Here is an 18,662-nt window from a genome sequence, read left to right as displayed (position 1 = left end):
ATATGAGCCTTATAGCCTTATAGCAAGTGCTCATTAAATGCTAGCTGCTATTTTTGTTATAGACAAGAATGCTTCAGGGTACCTTTAACTGAGAAACACTTTTTGAGATTAGGTAACTCATGCTCTATTTCGACAGTTAACAAACAACCTGCTGATGATTTCACTTCATATAGAGAACATATGTAGGCCAGGAAAGTGCTGGTTCATTTATCTCAGGTTCACTTTACTGATGTTTCTTCTTGCGACTAATATTGATGATATTCAATTCTGGAGCATGGGTCTGTGTCGCGTGCCCTGTCCTCGCCGGCAAGAACAGCATGCAACAACAGCAGGATTCTTCTGCAGAAAGCTTTATTCTTCAGCTCTTTGTGAAACAAATGAGTTGGGCAGGACCCAGAGGGGAAGGAGAGGCTTGCTTATATAGTTCTCATGCTCTGACCTGGTTGGTGCGGCTCCATATGCCTTATTAGCATAACCATTTGGTGGGTCTCATTGGTCCTTATGCCAAGGCGCAATTAGCATGTAGTTTAGTGGTGTGGGATGATTTGTCATTAGGAAGTTCGGGGCCTTCCGGCTGCCCTGCATTGGGCGCTATTTTCTGAGCGCGGCTGCCAACATCTCCCCCTTTTTTGTCTAACAGAAGCTCAAGGCGGAACTTGCCAGCAGAGGCGGAGACAGAGGCCTGACCTCCATCATACTTCCTGATGCCCCCTTTTTGGAGAGGGGTTCTGGGCATCTACCCCTATGCAGTCAGGCATGCCTCTCAGAGGGGTCCAAGACCTCTTGCAGTGCTTTGCCTCGCATCCTCTGGCTGGCGTTGGGACCGCTTGGTACAAAGGGTTTGGACCTTTTTTCTCAACCCTCTTGCACCATGAGCTTCTTAAAGAAAGCTGTGATTAAGCATTGAGGTACTCGGGCCTGGTGCAGTGCCACATGGGCTCAGGGTACAAGAGCTACCTCAAGCTAAAGCCGAGCTTCCTTCTTAAGCATGTTGAGCCACACTTGGGGAGAGGCGCCAACGTCTATCGCCATTAGGGCTTGAGCAAGGATCACCTTGTCCTGCTTATGTTGGTTGCGGAGTCTGCATAACAACCAGAGTAAGAGCATGAGACCTCCAAGCAGGAACACGCCCATCCCAGCCATGCCCGCCCACTCCTTGACGTGGGAGAGAGCTCTGAGGAACCAGGAAGAGAGTCCTTCCGCTACGGAGATATCTAGACGGGTGGAGTTGATGTGGATAATTTCTCGCCGCAGCTCTTCTAGTGTCCCATCGAAGTCTTGGGACCAGTTTCCTGAAAGATACTGGGACAGGTCTCGTGACAGATTAGCTGCCCGTGTAAAATTTTCATATTGAATGCTAGTGATGCAGAGGGCACAATATTTCCGCTCACATCCCAATTGGGCCATTTGCCAGAGCACCTCCATTTGTTCCTCCACGAGATCTATGCGTTGATTGAGGATCATTATTCCTCCTTTCAGTTTGCCATCAAGTGTGGACTGTTGGTCCAGGGCAGAAGCTACTGAGGCTGCAAGGTTATTGAGCTCTGTAGCCGATTTGATGGAGGTGTCTAAAGCTATACCAGCGGCGGTGGCTGCGACCGCGGTCGCGGAGATCAGGAGCACTATGGCGGCTGTAACACCGAAATCGCGCCTTTCTCGAAACAGAGTCATGGTGTTAGGGGCGTCTACGGGAACAGGGACCCAACGGGGGATGCGGACTACCAAAGCATTGGTAAAGTTACGCGCATCCCAACACTGAGACAGAAAGCAGGTTTCATTGGAGCAGGAGTCAAAGCTACTATTGGATAAGGTAAACAGAAATGGGGGGTATACGCATACTGGAGAAGGTGGAAAAAGGGAATTAGGTGACTCTGGACCTGATTTTGCTGAACACGTGTAGTTCTCGTTGTTATGGGTCATGATCATGTTCCAGTGTGCGCGCATGTGGTTATTCTCGCACCAAAAGGTGATATTTTTTACACCTATTCCCCCACCCTGGAGGGCGGAAAAGGGGGAGAGGTCGGTACACGAGCCATTGACTCCACACAGCATCCATTTATGGAAGGGGTTCATGCTCAGCTGCTGACGAAACTCGCCTTCGAGCACCTTTACTGGCCACCAAGCCTCATTGGCTGGCCGTCCCTCCATATCTGGGGAGATGGTAAACTCCTGCCTCTCAGTTGCCCACGTTACTACAGTTGACTGACAGTCAGTCCAGGGCCACAGCTCTCCCTCATAGTCGCCCACACAATGGGAGGCATATTTGGGTTGACGAGGCCTGTCGGTGGAATTGTTCCTGGGAGAGTGTACAAATGTGCCATTGATCCAGAGAACCATCTGGTGGATAGTCATGTTCTTATAGGGCGGGCTCCCTTCCTTATTAGGCCCTTCAAATTTAGCTGACATAACGGGGAGGCTACTGGCCTCTAGAATTATGTCACTGAACCATCCGTATTTCCTCCGTTTCAGGGAGATACAGCCAGCTAGATTCTGAGTGGTGAAGCATAATGACCCATTAGTTATGAAGGATCGGTTTTCTCCCAGGGGAGCTACTAGGGTGTCTTTAACTAGGTAGGGCAAGTTCATACTAGAGTTGGTGGTGAAAAAGCGGGGAAAAACGGCTGCATTGAAATGGACAGGCATAGGCTTAGGAAAGGCAGACAGGATTCCCCATCTCAATACTCCCTGAGTCGGGGTCTCCAGTGTCAGGAGCAGGGTCAGGAGGTATAGCGAAGTCATCTCCTTTGTTTAGGACTTTCCTCGTTAGGCGCTCCGGGATCCAGAAGGGATTTTCTTCACCCTGGGGGAAAACACACACAGCTCCCCTGGATCTGATTATGATTGGATCCGGGCCCTTCCATTGGTTAGATAACACGTCCTTCCATTTTACTAGTTCTTGTGGGTCTTTTGGCCACTGATTATGGCGATCCGCTGCTGTATGGCCTTGAGCATCCAGATTCAAAAAATTTATAGTGAAAAGTGCTAGGGCTATGGCAGTTTTTGGTGTGGGGGGTATATCTTCAATTCCCCCTTTTTGTTTAAGTAAATAGGATTTGAGCGTGCGGTTCGCGCGTTCCACAATCCCTTGACCCTGTGGGTTGTAGGGAAGGCCAGTGATATGTTTTATCCCCATGTGATGACAAAATTGAGCAAATTTTGTAGAGGTATAGGCTGGGCCATTGTCTGTTTTCAGAATCTGTGGTAACCCCCATGCGCTCCAAGCCTCAAGGCAGTGCTGGATGACATGGGAAGCTTTCTCTCTTGACAATGGGGAGGCAAAGATGACTCCTGAACAAGTATCCACGGATACATGTACATATTTCAGTTTCCCAAAAGACGAAATATGCGTCACATCCATTTGCCAAACTTGTAAAGGCCTAATACCTCTGGGGTTGATCCCAACATGAGGTGTGGGAAGGAAGCTGCAGCAATGTTGGCAGCTAAGGACAATGTTCCTAGCTTCGGCCCTGGTTATGCTAAACCGCTTGCGCAGTGTTTCGGCAGTGACATGAAATTGTGTATGGAATTTTGAAGCTGTGGTGATAGGGTCTAGCAGGGGAAAAGCTATATTTCTGGTTGCGAGGTCTGCCAGGTGGTTGCCTTGGGTCATAGGCCCGGGAAGGCCTGAATGTGCTCTGATATGAGTTATATACAAAGGAGATTGCCTATGAAGTAGTGCTGATTGTATCTGTTTGAACAAAGTGGCTACCGGGCTGGACGCTTTAATTAGCCCGGCCACTTCTAGAGATTTGACTGCATTAACTACATAACAGGAGTCAGACACAATATTTAAAGGTTCAGGAAAGATTTGTAGGACCTCTAAGACTATGCGACATTCCACTATTTGTGGAGTGTCAGGCGTGTAGCCTTTTGTCACAACTTTGCCATCATGGACATAGGCACCTGTGCCTGTCTTAGACCCGTCCGTGTAAACTGTTTTTCCATGAGGCAGCGGGGTTAGGCTAGTGACCCGAGGAAATACTAGGAGATGATTTTTGGCGAAGTTGATGAGGGGATGTTTAGGGAAATGATTATCAAAGGTTCCTGAGAAACTGTAAGCAAGTATGGCCCAATCATCGTTCATAGCACATAATACTTGTATCTGTTCTACGCTGTAAGGGGTTATAATTTTAGCTGGAGCCTCTCCGAAATGTGTCATGGAGGTTTTTACTCCTCTCAAAGCAAGTTTGGCCACGGCTGCCGGATAGTACTCTATTGTCCTAGCCTGAGAGGCTTGGGGATGGATCCAGATCAGTGGGCCGTGCTGCCATAAAACTGCTGTTGGCAGCTCCGGGGTGGGAAGCACACACAACTCAAAGGGTTCATTCGATTGCACTCTATTTAATTGTGCTGTCATCAAAGCCTGTTCTACTTTGCGAATGGCTTGTAATGCCTCAGGTGTAAGGGAGCGCGGTGACGTTAGTTGTGGGTCTCCTTCTAGGGTTTTAAACAGTGGTGTCAACTCAGTGGTGGGTATCTTTAAGTATGGGCGCAACCAATTAATATCTCCTAGGAGTTTTTGGAAGTCATTCAAATTTCGCAATTGATTATGTCTTATCTCAAGCTTTTGGGGGCAAATTACATCTGTGTAAATGGTTGCTCCTAGGAATTTGCTAACACTAGATTTTTGGACTTTCTCGCTTGCTATATTCAGTCTCCAATTTTCTAGGGATCTAGTGAGATCTATATATGCTTCTTCTATTTCTGCTGGTTGTGGGGAGCAAAGAAGGATGTCATCCATGTAATGGATGATCTTTAGCATGGGATAGGTCTTACGAATTGGGTCTAGCGCTCGCTGAACGTACAGTTGACATATGGTGGGGCTATTTGCCATTCCTTGAGGGAGGACCTTCCACTGAAATCTGGCATCGGGTTGTTCATGGTTAATAGCTGGCAAAGTAAAAGCAAATCTTTCCCTGTCCTTGGAGCTTAGAGGTATAGAAAAGAAACAATCTTTAGTATCTATTATGAGCACTTTCCATTCTTTGGGTAAGGCAGAGAGGAGTGGCAGTCCCCATTGTACGGGTCCAAGCATTCTCATTTGAGCATTTACTGCTCTCAGATCATGAAGCAACCTCCATGATCCTGACTTTTTCTTGATTACAAATATGGGTGTGTTCCATGGGGACACAGAGGGTTCTAGGTGTCCCACTTGGAGCTGCTCTTGCACTAAGCAATGAGCTGCTTCTAATTTTTCAGAGGATAGGGGCCACTGAGGAACCCATACGGCCTCCTCTGTGAGCCAAGGTATGGGCATGGCATCTTCAATGGCCCCTATGAAAAACCCAGGCCATGACGGTCATTCTTTACTTTGGGCAGGATGGGCTCTATGTGTCCCTGTTGGTGTTTCCCCAGCCCCTTGCCAGGGATGTATCCCATGTCCATCATCATGCCTTGGGCGGGGGTGGAGTATTCATTAATGAGTTTGAGGCCTAAGTCTCTCATGACATCCCTCCCCCATAAATTGACCGGTAGAGGGAGTACATAAGGGGTGACTGTACCCTCTTGTCCTTCAGGGGCTCGCCATTTCAATGGTTTGGCACTAATTGAAGGGCTTGACTCATATCCTAAACCTTGTAATGAATGTGAGGATTGGGTCACAGGCCACTTGGAGGGCCACCAGGTTGCAGAGATAATACTTTTATCTGCTCCAGTGTCTAGGATTCCCTCAAAGCTCTTTCCCTCTATTTGAAGAGTTAATTTTGGTCTGTCTGCTAAATCTAATACTATGAAGGCTGAATCCCAGTCAGAGGAGCCGAAGCCCCTTTCTCCCCTCTCCGTGTTGGTAGCAGGATAATTGGCGTGGAGACTAGGTAAAACTAAGAGCTGGGCTATGCGGTCTCCCGGAGATATAGGGTAGATTCCTCTAGGGGCTGAACACATGATTTTTACCTGTCCTTCATAATCTTGATCTATGACTCCGGGATGAACTACCAGGCCTTTCAATGCAGCAGAAGAGCGCCCTAGGAGTAACCCAATGGTATTTGGTGGTAGGGGGCCTTTAAAGTCTGAAGGGATAGGCTGAACTCCCATCTGTGGAGTCAACACTATTCTGGTGGTGGCACGGATGTCCAATCCCGCGGAACCTGAAGTGGCTCTCCTTGGGGGGCCTGGTTGTTCCCGAATGACACTTGCGTGCTGGTTGCCCCATATATTTGCGGGCCCTGGTGACGGGTGCCCCTCTGGGCGTTTTTTGGCAGTTCTAAGGGTTTCCCTTCTATATCTTTAATAGACTGGCACTCATTAGCCCAATGCCTGCCTTTCTTACACTTAGGGCACAACCCAGGGGTCTTTTGGGTTGTTTGTTCTGAAGCTGGGCTCCTACACTCTCTCTTTATATGTCCTAATTTCCCGCATTGAAAGCATTTGATACTTCTGTTAGTGATCCTGGCTTGTTTGTGGCTCTGTAATATGGCCGCGGCTAGGCCCGCATTGGTGAGTGGCCCTCCTATTTCTCTACAGGCTTTCAACCAGGCATGTATCCCTTTTTGTTTCCAGGGTGTTATCGCCTGTCTGCATTCCTTGGTACATTGTTCAAATACTAATTGCTCCACTAGGGGCATTGCTTGTTCCTGATCTCCAAATATTCTGCCTGCGGCCTCCATCATACGAGCGACAAAGTCAGAAAATGGCTCGCTCAGCCCCTGAATAATTTTTGTCAAATTGCCTGATACTTCTCCTTTGTTGGTGAGGGCTTTCCATGCCTTGGCGGCGCACGTGTTTATTTGTGCATATACCTGTAAGGGGAAGGCGGTCTGGTCAGCTACCCACTGTCCTTGGCCCGTCAGCATATCATATGACCACGCAGGCTGTCCTTCGGCCGCGTTTGCGCGTGCCTGGGTCATGCTGATATCATGCCACAATGCCTTCCATTCTATGTATTGCCCCATACTAGAAAGGCATGCCTTAGTTACATATTGCCAGTCTGCGGGTGTCATGGCTGTCTCTGTTAATCTCTCAACTTGTGCTATGGTATAGTTAGCACTGACTCCATAAGCCCGAACGGATTCTGCTAACTCCTTAACTTGTTTATGGCTCAGGGGCTGGTGAGAGCGTACGCCATTATCCTCAAATACAGGAAACATTTGTCTAATTGCCTGAAGAGTATCTGGGTGGCAAAAGGAGAGTGCGCCACTCACGTAAGGTGGCGGGGCAAAGGGCGTCGGGGGACACCCTGCTTTCATTTTTTCCTTGGTCCGCTTTTCAACTTTGCTGGTTCCCTTACTTCTACACTCTGTGGTTTTATTTTCTTCCCCTTCCTCTGCGGACGTTAATTCCTCCTCAGATTCCCTATTGGAGAGTTGGAGGTCCCTCAACTCTTTCCAGGGGTATTTACTATTTTCTCCGAGGCGATCGTCACTCGCTTCTCGGGGCTCTTTCGCTTTTGCCCTAGGCGGGCTTTCTCCCTCACTCTGAGGTTTCTTTACCTTCGTTTTTGTGGCCTTTTTTTGGCCGCGCGCGCTCTTTGTTTTTTCACATCTCTCATCTTGCAGACAAGCTCTAATCAGTTTCCAGAGGGGCCTGGTGCCTCCCCTCAGGCTACCCTCCTCCTCCTCTCTATCAAGATCTTTCCCCAGTTTGTCCCAGCTCGGGATTGAGAGGGACCCTGAACAAATGAACCAGGGGGCCACACGGTCTATCTCCTTCACAAAAGATCCTAAGACTTTGCTGGAGACCTTCAAGTTTCGCTCTTTGAGAGCTGTCTGCAGCGCCGTGAGTAATGACGGTGCATTCCCCATGGTGCCTCCTTATTTACAGAGAACCATCAACCATTATCCTAAAAAGCAGGGGCCTCTCGGAACTTACCCCTCCGGGCTTTCTTCTGACCTGCAGTTCTGAATCCTCTCCAGATGTCTGAAGGGTCCTCCCTGTGCCGGTGATGTTCTGGTTCCCGGGATTCGGCACCACTTGTCGCGTGCCCTGTCCTCGCCGGCAAGAACAGCATGCAACAACAGCAGGATTCTTCTGCAGAAAGCTTTATTCTTCAGCTCTTTGTGAAACAAATGAGTTGGGCAGGACCCAGAGGGGAAGGAGAGGCTTGCTTATATAGTTCTCATGCTCTGACCTGGTTGGTGCGGCTCCATATGCCTTATTAGCATAACCATTTGGTGGGTCTCATTGGTCCTTATGCCAAGGCGCAATTAGCATGTAGTTTAGTGGTGTGGGATGATTTGTCATTAGGAAGTTCGGGGCCTTCCGGCTGCCCTGCATTGGGCGCTATTTTCTGAGCGCGGCTGCCAACAGGTCTGTGTGCTTGTTTAAAGGGAGTCTGCCTCAGAGGACAGAAATCTCTCCCTGTGCAATACAGAGTAGTGGCTTCTGGAAGCAAACAACCAGGTTTCAATTCCTGGCTTTTATCTTGTATTATTGCAATAACTTTGAGTAAGCTATGCAATTCTCTATGCCCCAGTTTGCCTTCTCTGTAAAATAGGAAAAATAATAATTCACAATTCCAAAAGTAGTTGTGAGAACAAAATAAGATGATGCACAGGGCCTGGCGCAAAAGAAGCCCTCAATAAATGTGAGCTTTTAACGTCAGGTTCCTGAGCTTGCCAGACCTGGACCAAAACCTGGACTGTGGGGAATAATCAAGCTAAGTGCTACCTAGTCAATGAGCCTAGCTCCCCAAGGTGACATCCTGTATTTGTCTATGGATCAATATACAAAAAATTGTTGATTTTTGAAACAGATCACTAATACTTATATAGTCTCAGATATTTACATTTATGAACTCATTCAACATTTCTGGCAACCCCAAAAGGTAGGTACTATTATCTCTATTTTACAAATTAGGTAATTGAAGTATAGAGAAGCTAAGTAATTCACCCAAGTGAGTAAATTGTGGCTTTCACTCCAGGAAACACCTTGTATTCATTTTTATTCACAAACTACCTCTTCTTTCTCACAATCACATCATTAAAGAATCAGTATTTCGCAGTGAGAGGGGGATTGAAAACTCATTTTTTCTTTCATCTGTACCAATGTTTTAAAGATGTTGTTTCTGCTTTCTTAGTGAGCTTTGAATCCACCCATAAATGCATCTGTGGTTATAACACGTGGCGGGATGCTTTGTTATTTGCAAATAATAAAATAAAAGCAAACACAAGGTTGTTCACTAGCTATTACATAGCAGCCATCACAGAATATGCCTTTAATTGTATTTTTCACTTATTTTTCAAGGTGGCCTGTCACCGTGTTTTAAAAAACCAGAGGTAGGAAGAACAAATGTATAAACGCACTTTATCTTCACAAAGTTATGTCTATAAAATTGGATAGGCGTGCATTTATTAACCCCTTGCGTGTTGGCATTGTATTTGGCAAACATGCAAGGCAGTAAAACTAACATTTCTGTGGCCTTTTACAGTTTGCAAAGGAGCCTTCCAGAAGATGCTTACTTAGTAACTGCAGTGCTGAAAAGAAAGAAATAGCCAACTTTTCTCTGCTTTTGCACATCTCTTTCCTTAACTCCTGGAAATTAGGAACCTTTGTCCAGTGTACTTCGGTAATTTTTTACCTAAGCTGCTCATTACAGCAACGGTTTGGCCCCCAACTTTGTCTAGGACGCTCTCATTAGTCCAGCGGGGCTCTCGGGTTGGCCAAAATCTGCGCATGCGCAGAAGCTCAGCAAACTGAGGGCGGGCTAGCGCCTCAGGCGCCTCCTCACCCCCCCCCGACAAACGGGAAGCGGGTGAGTGTCACGGCGCGTGCGCAAATGTGGCTGGGGAGCTGGGGTGGTGGGTTATGTCTGGAGTGCGCATGAGCAGACAAACTCTACGTCCGTTTGTCCGGAGGAGAGGGGAGAGTGGGCGCCATCTTCTAGGCTCGCTGAGGGCCCTACCTGTTTTGGGAAGGTTGCAGCGACGAGGAGTGTCCCCCGACCTCGCCTTGTGTGTCCGACTCTGCAGCAGTGGTGTGTGTTTATTGCCAAGTGCGAAGCAGTTGCCCTTGGGGTGTCGGGGTTGGGGAGGGGTTGGCGACGGGGATGGAACAGGGAAAGGCGGGGCCGGCGGCCGCGCCAGAAACTAGCGTAGCTTCTGCTGTTAAGGCACCTCTTTCCTTGCTGAACATTGACTCTCCCGTCATCCTCCATGCGGTGTTGGGTGTGCGCTTCCCAGTCTTCTTGAGATTGAAGATCTTGTAGGATTTCTTAGGTATTTTTTTCTTTGCTATGTCATCGTAGTCGGTGGTGGCAGAAACGCGCTGAAGGCCCAGCCCGTTAGGCTCGAGAGGGGCCAAAGTGTTTCAGTTAGATGTGGGGGCAGTCATCCCGTGGCGAGTTAGGGTGGAATGTTTGCCCTTGGGTTGGCGTAACGGAAAGGCACGGAGGTTGGGCGGTCCAGGTTAATAAGAAGACTGATTTTGGCTGAAGGTCTGGCGACAGCATCGGATTCCACGTAGCAACTTTGGCCTGACTCGAAAGAAGGAAGCTCTGTTCCCTGGGAGTATGGACAAAGGCTTTGGTCTCTTTAGAAGCTCTACCTTCGGATATTCCCCGTTTGAGGATGATGGATGTTATGGGAAAACCTACGCCGCGTGGATTCGTCTTCATTTACAGTTTCTGCGGGGGACTATGGCGGTGTCGTCATGTTTTTGGTTTTTATTTTAACCATCTACATTATAAAAGCATAAAGGCAGAGAGCATCAAAGAGTAGTTGTGGACTGGGGTAGATTATTTTCTTTAAGGGAAACTCCTGCGTTTATAATTTGAATGTGCTTCACCATACCTTTGGGTTTTAAGAAATAGTCGTTTTTCTCCCTCTCCATGTCAGGGAAGTGACTTGTTCGCTGTTTAAAATCAAATGGATTTAAGATAATACCTATTTAAATTTAGTCTCCCCTTTCCCTCTCAAGTTTGAGAGGATTACAAGATGCACACTTCGTGTTTAGAGATAATGGTGATCAAGTGGGATAAATCGTAGGATGAAATAAGCATTGTTTAAAATGAGCTTATTTCAAGGACTTTACATGAGCTTTTAAGAACCCACTTTCCTTTCATAGGTTAGAAATTATAACACTGTCTTTAAAACAAAAATACTTTTGTTGCGTTTGTAAGTAGAAAAATTTTAAGTACAGAGTACTTTCGGGTGTTTTATGCGTTTTTATGTTTTTGTAATTCTAAGGATAGAATTTCCGGGGAATTTGCTTAAAGAAATAACGGGAACCGCAGGAAAAGTGCTCATTTTAAGAGCTGGGCTCTTATTGGAGGCCTCCTAGGTGTGTTACTGCAGGGGGATAAACAGGCAAAAAAGTCTGAGTTAATTTGTAACTGGCAAGTTAGAACAAATGTTTTATATATAGTCAACTTGAATTGGAATTCATGAGATTGTACTTAGGGAAGTACTCAAAATATTTTTAAGTAAGGGAGAGTAATTATAGAGGTTTATTGAACTTGACAAAATTTTTTGACACCATTCTAACTTTTCTTGTTAATATACTGATGTTCTCAGGGTAAATTCCTTTTAAATTTAGAAGTAAAGTTTAGGAGAGAGAAAATGATGTGTGTCTTAAAGCTGCTTTCTAAAATATTTTAAAAGTAAAAAGGAATCTAAGTCAATTTGCCTAGGAAGGAGTCTTGGAACTTTAATGTTGGTATTGGTTTGTTGAGGAAACTAGGCTTATGCTCATTTTTTATTTTTGGTACTATGTAGATTTTCTTTCTGAAAGGCTTTTTTTACCGAAGTTTTTTAGGTTTGTACCTTTAGGTACTGAGATTTTCCATATAACTTGTTCCTCACATGTACCTTGCAAGTATTTTAATAGAAAACCTCATTAATATTTTAAATACCATTTTGGCATTGATAATTCAGCTGTAGAATGTGCTAAGTGATTTCTTGATATGTTTGTTAGTTTAGCTTATAGTTTAAAAAAGTTTTAATCTGTGGACCCTGTTCAAAGGAAAATAAACCTGGCAGACCTACAAAGAATATGTCTTCAGGCTGCACTTTTTGGAAGAGCAGTATTTAGGTATAGGTTCTTAGCTAAAGCAATGTTTATTTGCACATTGCAAACATGAATTTATAATTTAGCAGGACTTCAAAACTTACTTGGAAAGATTACACTAAATATTGTAGTGTGTTTCTGAAAAATACTAGATGTAAATTTCCTTAAAGAAATACTAAGTTGAGACTTTTTTCAGTCATAAATACTGATAATGCCCAAACATTCCAAATTAATGTATTTTTATATTTTTGCTTTTCTACATTGGCTTTCATCAGAATGCAGGACACTTGATTGAAATGGAATAAACTTACTAACATAATATGATTCTGTATTTAAACATTTTCTGTTTGGCTTAAGATGAATTTTAATAGTAATAGTTTTAGCCATTTAAGATAAGAGTAGTAGTAGTTGAGATTTTTGATTTTTAGGGATATTGTGGTACTTGCCTTATTTATTAGATTGGAGTGAGGAAATTTGGTTCCATGTTTGGAAGTATTTGCTGTGTAGTAGAACTTAAAATTGTATACAAGTGGCAGCCATTGGTTTGGATTTATTGCTTAAAAAATTGATTTTTAATTCGAAACATTAGTGTTTTGTTTGTTTATTGCACCACTTTGAATGGTTGCTTTTTTTGATTTGGTCTTATACTTTGAAAGAGAAGAGAATTGCAAAAGAGTTGTGTATAATAACAAGATAGATGTTTGGTCTTTTCATGGGTGGAAGTGATACAAGTTTTGGGGGGAATTTATGGTGTTCTTAAATTGTATTACTTGTAGAACAGTTTTTTTTTTAAGTGGATTTACAATTTATATACAGTTAAATTCACAGACTGTGGATAGGATTCATTTAGCCTTGATAAATGTATACACACATATAAACAACACTCGAGTCAAAATGTGTAACATCTTCACTGCCCCTTTACTAGTGCCACTCCCAGTCAAGGAGCAATTTTTTTTTAATTTTGAGAAGGTTGTTTTAAAATAATTTGCAGATATTTGTACCTTCATTTTGTTGAGGGATGATTAATTTCCTCTTGGAACAAAGATGACCATTTTGTAGTGCCCATAGTTGTGGTTCCTTATACTGCTTTACTTTGAATAAGTAATTTTGAAGTGAATATCCTAATCTGGCGCTGTTTAAGTCAATTATAGGGTCTAAGGATTAATTATATTTCATTTTCTTTCCACAGTTAAGTTGCTTTTACAGAATTAACAGGTCTCCAAGAAATAAATAAAAGGTAAGATATCCAGAGCTTAAGGCTTTTCACAGAGGCTTGACAAAAATGTGAAGTACAATAGTACATTTAGGTACACATGGCTTCTGTACTTTATGTCTGGCCAGTGATGTACATATGGTAGGCAATTTATTATCACAAATTATATGCTGACATGGATGGCTTTTCTAAATATGTAAAATTCATTGTGGCTGATAAAATTCTTTTACCCACAAATTTCAGTAGAAGATATGCTTCTAAGTGAGTATGAAAATAGTTTGGTCTTGTGAAGCAGCACTTGGCAGAGTTGCAAAGCAGATCTATTATTTGTGGTGCTCGTACTGTATAGGATTGGTGATATGAAATGTTTCTTCAGAGTAGTTGGTTTATGAGTTTAGATGGGAGAAAGTTTATTCTTTGTTTTAACTAGGTCAGTATTTTTGTAATCTCAAATCTTGTTTTCATTTATAAACACTGAAGAACAAGGGAACCAAGTAATTATTTACTAAGTTTAGTTTGGGATAAGGTACTTCAAAAATAAGATTTGCTATTATGTGTACCTTTTTATCTGCAGGTCATTATTGCTGTGGTTTGAGCTCAGCATGGCTGTAGTCATCCGTTTACTGGGGCTTCCTTTTATTGCGGGGCCTGTGGATATTCGTCACTTCTTCACGGGATTGACTATTCCTGATGGAGGAGTGCATATAATTGGAGGGGAAATTGGGGAGGCTTTTATTATTTTCGCAACAGATGAAGATGCCAGACGTGCCATAAGTCGTTCAGGAGGGTTTATCAAAGATTCATCTGTAGAGCTCTTTCTTAGTAGTAAGGCAGAAATGCAGAAGACTATACAGATGAAAAGAACTGATCGCATAGGAAGAGAGCGACCAGGATCTGGGGCATCAGGGGTTGGCAGCTTATCTGATTTTGTTGAGGCTGTTAAACAAGAAACAAGTAATTCTGGATATGGCTCACCGATTAATCAAGATGCTGGGTTTCATACTAATGGTACAGGACATGGTAACTTAAGGCCAAGAAAGACACGGCCATTGAAAGCTGAGAATCCTTACTTGTTTCTACGTGGTTTGCCTTATTTAGTAAATGAAGATGATGTACACGTTTTTTTCTCTGGTTTGTGTGTGGATGGAGTAATTTTTTTGAAACGTCATGATGGCCGAAATAATGGTGATGCGGTAGTAAAATTTGCTTCATGTATTGATGCTTCAGGAGGTCTTAAATGTCATAGAAATTTTATGGGTTCAAGATTTATAGAAGTAATGCAAGGTTCAGAACAACAGTGGATTGAGTTTGGTGGTAGTGCAATTAAGGAGGAAGACATTCCTGTGAGAACTGAAGAACATTCTCCACCAAGAGGAATTAATGATAGACATTTTCAAAAACATTCTCATTCAAAGTCTCCCAGAAGAACACGTTCCCGTTCCCCTCTCGGATTTTATGTTCACTTAAAAAATCTGTCCCTAAGTATTAACAAAAGAGATTTAAGAAATTTCTTTAGAGATACTGATTTGACTAATGAACAGATTAGGTTTTTATATAAAGATGAAAGGAGAACAAGGTACGCCTTTGTGATGTTCAAGACTCTGAAAGACTATAATACTGCTCTGGGTTTACATAAGACTGTTTTACAATATCGTCCAGTTCATATTGACCCAGTTTCTAGAAAACAAATGCTGAAGTTCATTGAATGTTATGAAAAGAAAAGACCAGCATCAATAGAAAAAGAGAGGCCTGGACATAGTTCACAAAAATACTCTCAAGAAGGCTACAGTGGCCAGAAACTGTGTATATATATAAGAAACTTTCCATTTGATATTACAAAAGTTGAAGTGCAGAAGTTCTTTGCAGATTTTTCTCTTGCTGAGGATGACATTTACTTGCTTTTTGATGATAAAGGAGTTGGTTTGGGAGAAGCACTGGTGAGATTCAAATCAGAAGAGCAGGCCATGAATGCTGAACGTTTAAACCGGCGAAGATTCTTGGGAACAGAGGTATTACTAAGACTTATATCTGAGGCACAAATGAAGGAGTTTGGTGTAAATTTTTCCTTGATGTCCAGTGAGAGAATGCAGGGTCACTCACAATCATGTGATAGAGATGGCCATGCCCATTCATTTGACTCAAATGATCCACCAGTATATTCAGTTAGCTCTTCTGAAAACTTCAGGCATCAGCAAGAGGACTTGAGGCAACTGGACAGTTTCCGACAGCCTGATAGGTGCCCACCAGAAGACTTTAGGCATTCCCCAGAGGACTTCAGGCGTTCCCCGGAAGATTTCAAATGCCCTAGGGAGGAGTACTTCAGACGGCCTCCTGAAGAGGACTTCAGGCGCCCTTGGGAGGAGGACTTCAGGTATGCTCGCAAACAGGACTGGAGGCGGCCTCCCAAGGATGACGTGAGGCAACTCCCTGAAGAGGACTGGAGGCTGCCTCCTGAAGGAGAATTTAGGCGGCCACCTGAGGAGGACTTCAGGAGACCCCTTGATGATGATTTTGGGCGACTTCCTAAGAAGGATTTCAGGCGTTCTCCTGAGGACGACTTCCGGCGGCTGCCCCCGGAACACTTCAGGCGGCCACCCCCAGAACACCTCAGGCGGCCGCCCCAGGAACATTTCCGGCGGCCACCCCAGGAGCACTTCCGGCGGCCACCCCAGGAGCACTTCCGGCGGCCATCTCAGGACCATTTCCGGCGGCCACCCCAGGACCATTTCCGGCGGCCACCCCAGGACCATTTCAGGCGCCCTCGAGAGGAAGATTTCAGGCACCCACCAGATGAAGATTTCAGGGGCCCTGTGGATGAAGACTTCAGGCATCCTGATGAGGACTTCAGGAACTCCCAGGAGGAAGATTTTAGATGCCCTTCTGATGAGGACTTCAGGAGGCTTCCGGAGGAAGACTGCAGGGAAGCCATGGAGGAGGATCCTAGACTTCCTGACAATTTTAGACCACCTGGTGAAGATTTCAGGAGCCCACCTGATGATTTTAGAAGTCATCGCCCTTTTGTGAATTTTGGTCGCCCAGAGGGTGGCAAGTTTGATTTTGGGAAGCGTAATATGGGAAATTTTCCTGAGGGGAGATTTATGCCTGATCCAAAATTAAATTGTAGTTCAGGTAGAGTAACACCTATTAAGATAATGAATCTTCCATTTAAAGCTAATGTTAATGAAATTCTAGACTTTTTCCATGGTTATAGAATCATACCTGATTCAGTCTCAATACAGTATAATGAGCAAGGATTACCTATAGGGGAAGCCATTGTTGCCATGATAAACTATAATGAAGCTATGGCTGCTATTAAAGATCTAAATGATAGGCCAGTTGGCCCACGCAAAGTTAAATTAATTTTGCTCTAGAGAGCATTTTTACATTGCCACCTCCCCACAGTATTAATGCAGTAAAATGCATTTGTTTTTTAAAGTGTTTATTTTTAATTATCTAATGGAAAGAAGCATTTGAATTTTGACCTGTGAATAGAAAAAATGTAAATAGTAGAATGTGAATCTGGTTTTCTTTTGCTTGCAAATTGCCCTTTTTCTAATTTAAAATTATGCTTTCTTTTGGACAGTAGGGGAGAGAACTAATTCCCTGAGTGCATTAATTTTGTTGTTGTCATGGGTAAGCCTCAAGACTTGTAAAAGTAGAGCTGTATTTGGAGAAGATCTATTTTATATTCACTTTGTTATCATTCTGTAGTCTTCATCCTTTACTCAAACTGTATAAGGAAATGGTCAGTGACTGCTTGTTCAGGTGTAGCATTTTCATTGCTAACTGCCTGCAGAAGTAATGCCCTCTTGTCCAAGAAATTACTGTTAAGCCTCCTGTTAATTATAAATAGTTTAAAATTGACAGACTGTGAAGTTGAAGTTTACTTATGTACAAAGCTTAGGAGATTCTTAAAATTTCCATGTTCTTTGCAAAGTCTTATAAAAATAAAAAAAATGCAACTGATTAGATCAACTAATTCACTTGTATTTGTGTTAAAAAATTATAACTTCCTTTTTGAGGGTTTTTAATAGCTACATTAAGTAATATTTGTGATAGGAGGGACCAAAAACATTGAAAAAATAATAGTGCAGAGTGGTATGTATAGTTCTGTGGTTTCTCCAATATCAGCCAAACTGGTAAGATTAACTCAAAATACTTAAGACAAAAAATAAAGTAATTGTCGGTACAAGGGGACTTTTCAGGCTTATGCTGGGATTAATCTAGTAAATGGATATAGTTTGTGTTTTTAGGAAGAATTTGCTGATGGTTCATATAACTAGTATTTTTCTATTAGGTTCTCATTTTTAAATTTCAAGACTTTGTATCCAAAGACTCAATAATTAAATACAAGGCTTGCAGACATTGTGCAAACACTGAAATTGATTTTCTATACCCATAATCATATTAATGGCTAATATTTATTGGGCATTTACTGTGTGCTAGGTAGCATATGTGCTTTACATGCATAATCTCGACCTTAATGTTCTATAAGAAGTATAGAGTATTATCGGCCTGTTTCACAAATAAGATAATGAAGTTTTAGGAGGTTAAATAAATTGCATAAAGTCATAGCTAGTGTATGATGAAGCCAATTTCAACCCAGTCAGACCACTAACTCCAGTTCATGCTCTTAACACTTTTGCCTACCAACTTTGTTAATTGGTGTTAATTTTAGTAGGAACATGCTAAAAATATTTTCAAGAGTAAAGTATTTTATCTCCATTGTTGCTTTAAAAATAGCATTTAAAAAAGAATGACTATGCTTAAACATTGTTCAGAGAGGAAATTCAAAAGTTTTTAAATATATTTGGGTTTTTTTTTGTATACTAACTATACATTGGCTTCTAATTTAAAATTGTTCATTTTATCAAATTATGATTTGATTTTGCTGGCCTTTTATAGTTTATATAAAACAGTTCATTTTCCTTAGTTCTATGATCCAGAGATTTCCCACATCGAATAAATGAGAATAAAACTTGAATTTATATAGTTTAGTCATCTAATGGAATACTGTAGAAGTAGAATGCTTTTGTTAGTACTTAACCAGTTACTGCTGTATTTTGAATTAATCTTCAGGGATTTAAAGAAATCTAAGCAAAGGTGATTGAAGTTTCTGTGTTTTTAATTATAGTAAATATTCGGCTTGCTAGTAGAATCAATACACTGGTAAATTTGGTTCAAAACACATCAGTATGGTTCTTTAGACTAGTAAGCTTATTTAAGTAGCTAGGAGAATTGTTAAATGCAGTATCCAAATCAGGCACAATGAACAAAACAGGGAGAAACATTTTTAAATGCTAAAGATTATAAAGACGGTTCATTTGGTCAACCTTTTTGAAGAATGTGGGAATATTTAAAAATGCTTTTTAAATATATGTCAGCAAAAGCTAAGATTAAGCTGAGAATGAATTAACAGTGTGAAACTATTTAAACTAGTCTGGGGTGCGATAGTGGTGGTAGGTAAAAGGCAAACAATAGTGAACTGAAGTTTTGTATTTTGACTGTA

General features: G+C 42.8%; 2 protein-coding genes across 15 annotated transcripts in view; one reads left to right on the top strand and one right to left on the bottom strand.

Annotated features, from left to right (window-relative positions):
• Positions 1-280: 280 nt before the first annotated feature.
• Positions 281-8,235, bottom strand: LOC140847958 (uncharacterized). The gene is made up of 2 exons (XM_073229826.1): positions 7,807-8,235; positions 281-2,800 (listed from the first exon to the last, which is right to left on the bottom strand). Exon 2 carries the CDS (start codon positions 2,737-2,739, stop codon positions 964-966), a length of 1,776 nt encoding a protein of 591 aa, XP_073085927.1. The 5' UTR covers positions 2,740-2,800; positions 7,807-8,235; the 3' UTR covers positions 281-963.
• Positions 8,236-9,361: 1,126 nt separating this feature from the next.
• Positions 9,362-18,662, top strand: part of RBM12B (RNA binding motif protein 12B) — a 34,157-nt gene continuing 24,856 nt past the window's right edge. For 2 of the 14 annotated variants that reach the window (XR_012128311.1, XR_012128310.1), the window contains exon 1: positions 9,917-13,177. Coding sequence is in view for 6 of the 14 variants with exons in the window: in XM_036995230.2 (XP_036851125.2) it covers positions 13,756-16,524 (2,769 nt within the window). In the remaining 8 variants the exon portion in view is untranslated. The other 12 variants (XM_036995230.2, XM_036995231.2, XM_036995233.2 and 9 more) reach the window with 12 other exon arrangements.

The sequence above is a fragment of the Manis javanica genome, chromosome 2 (assembly GCF_040802235.1).
Source record: "Manis javanica isolate MJ-LG chromosome 2, MJ_LKY, whole genome shotgun sequence".
NCBI classification, from domain to species: domain Eukaryota; kingdom Metazoa; phylum Chordata; class Mammalia; order Pholidota; family Manidae; genus Manis; species Manis javanica.
Note: the sequence above shows the minus strand (reverse complement) of the source record. Positions and strands in the feature narration are given on the sequence as shown.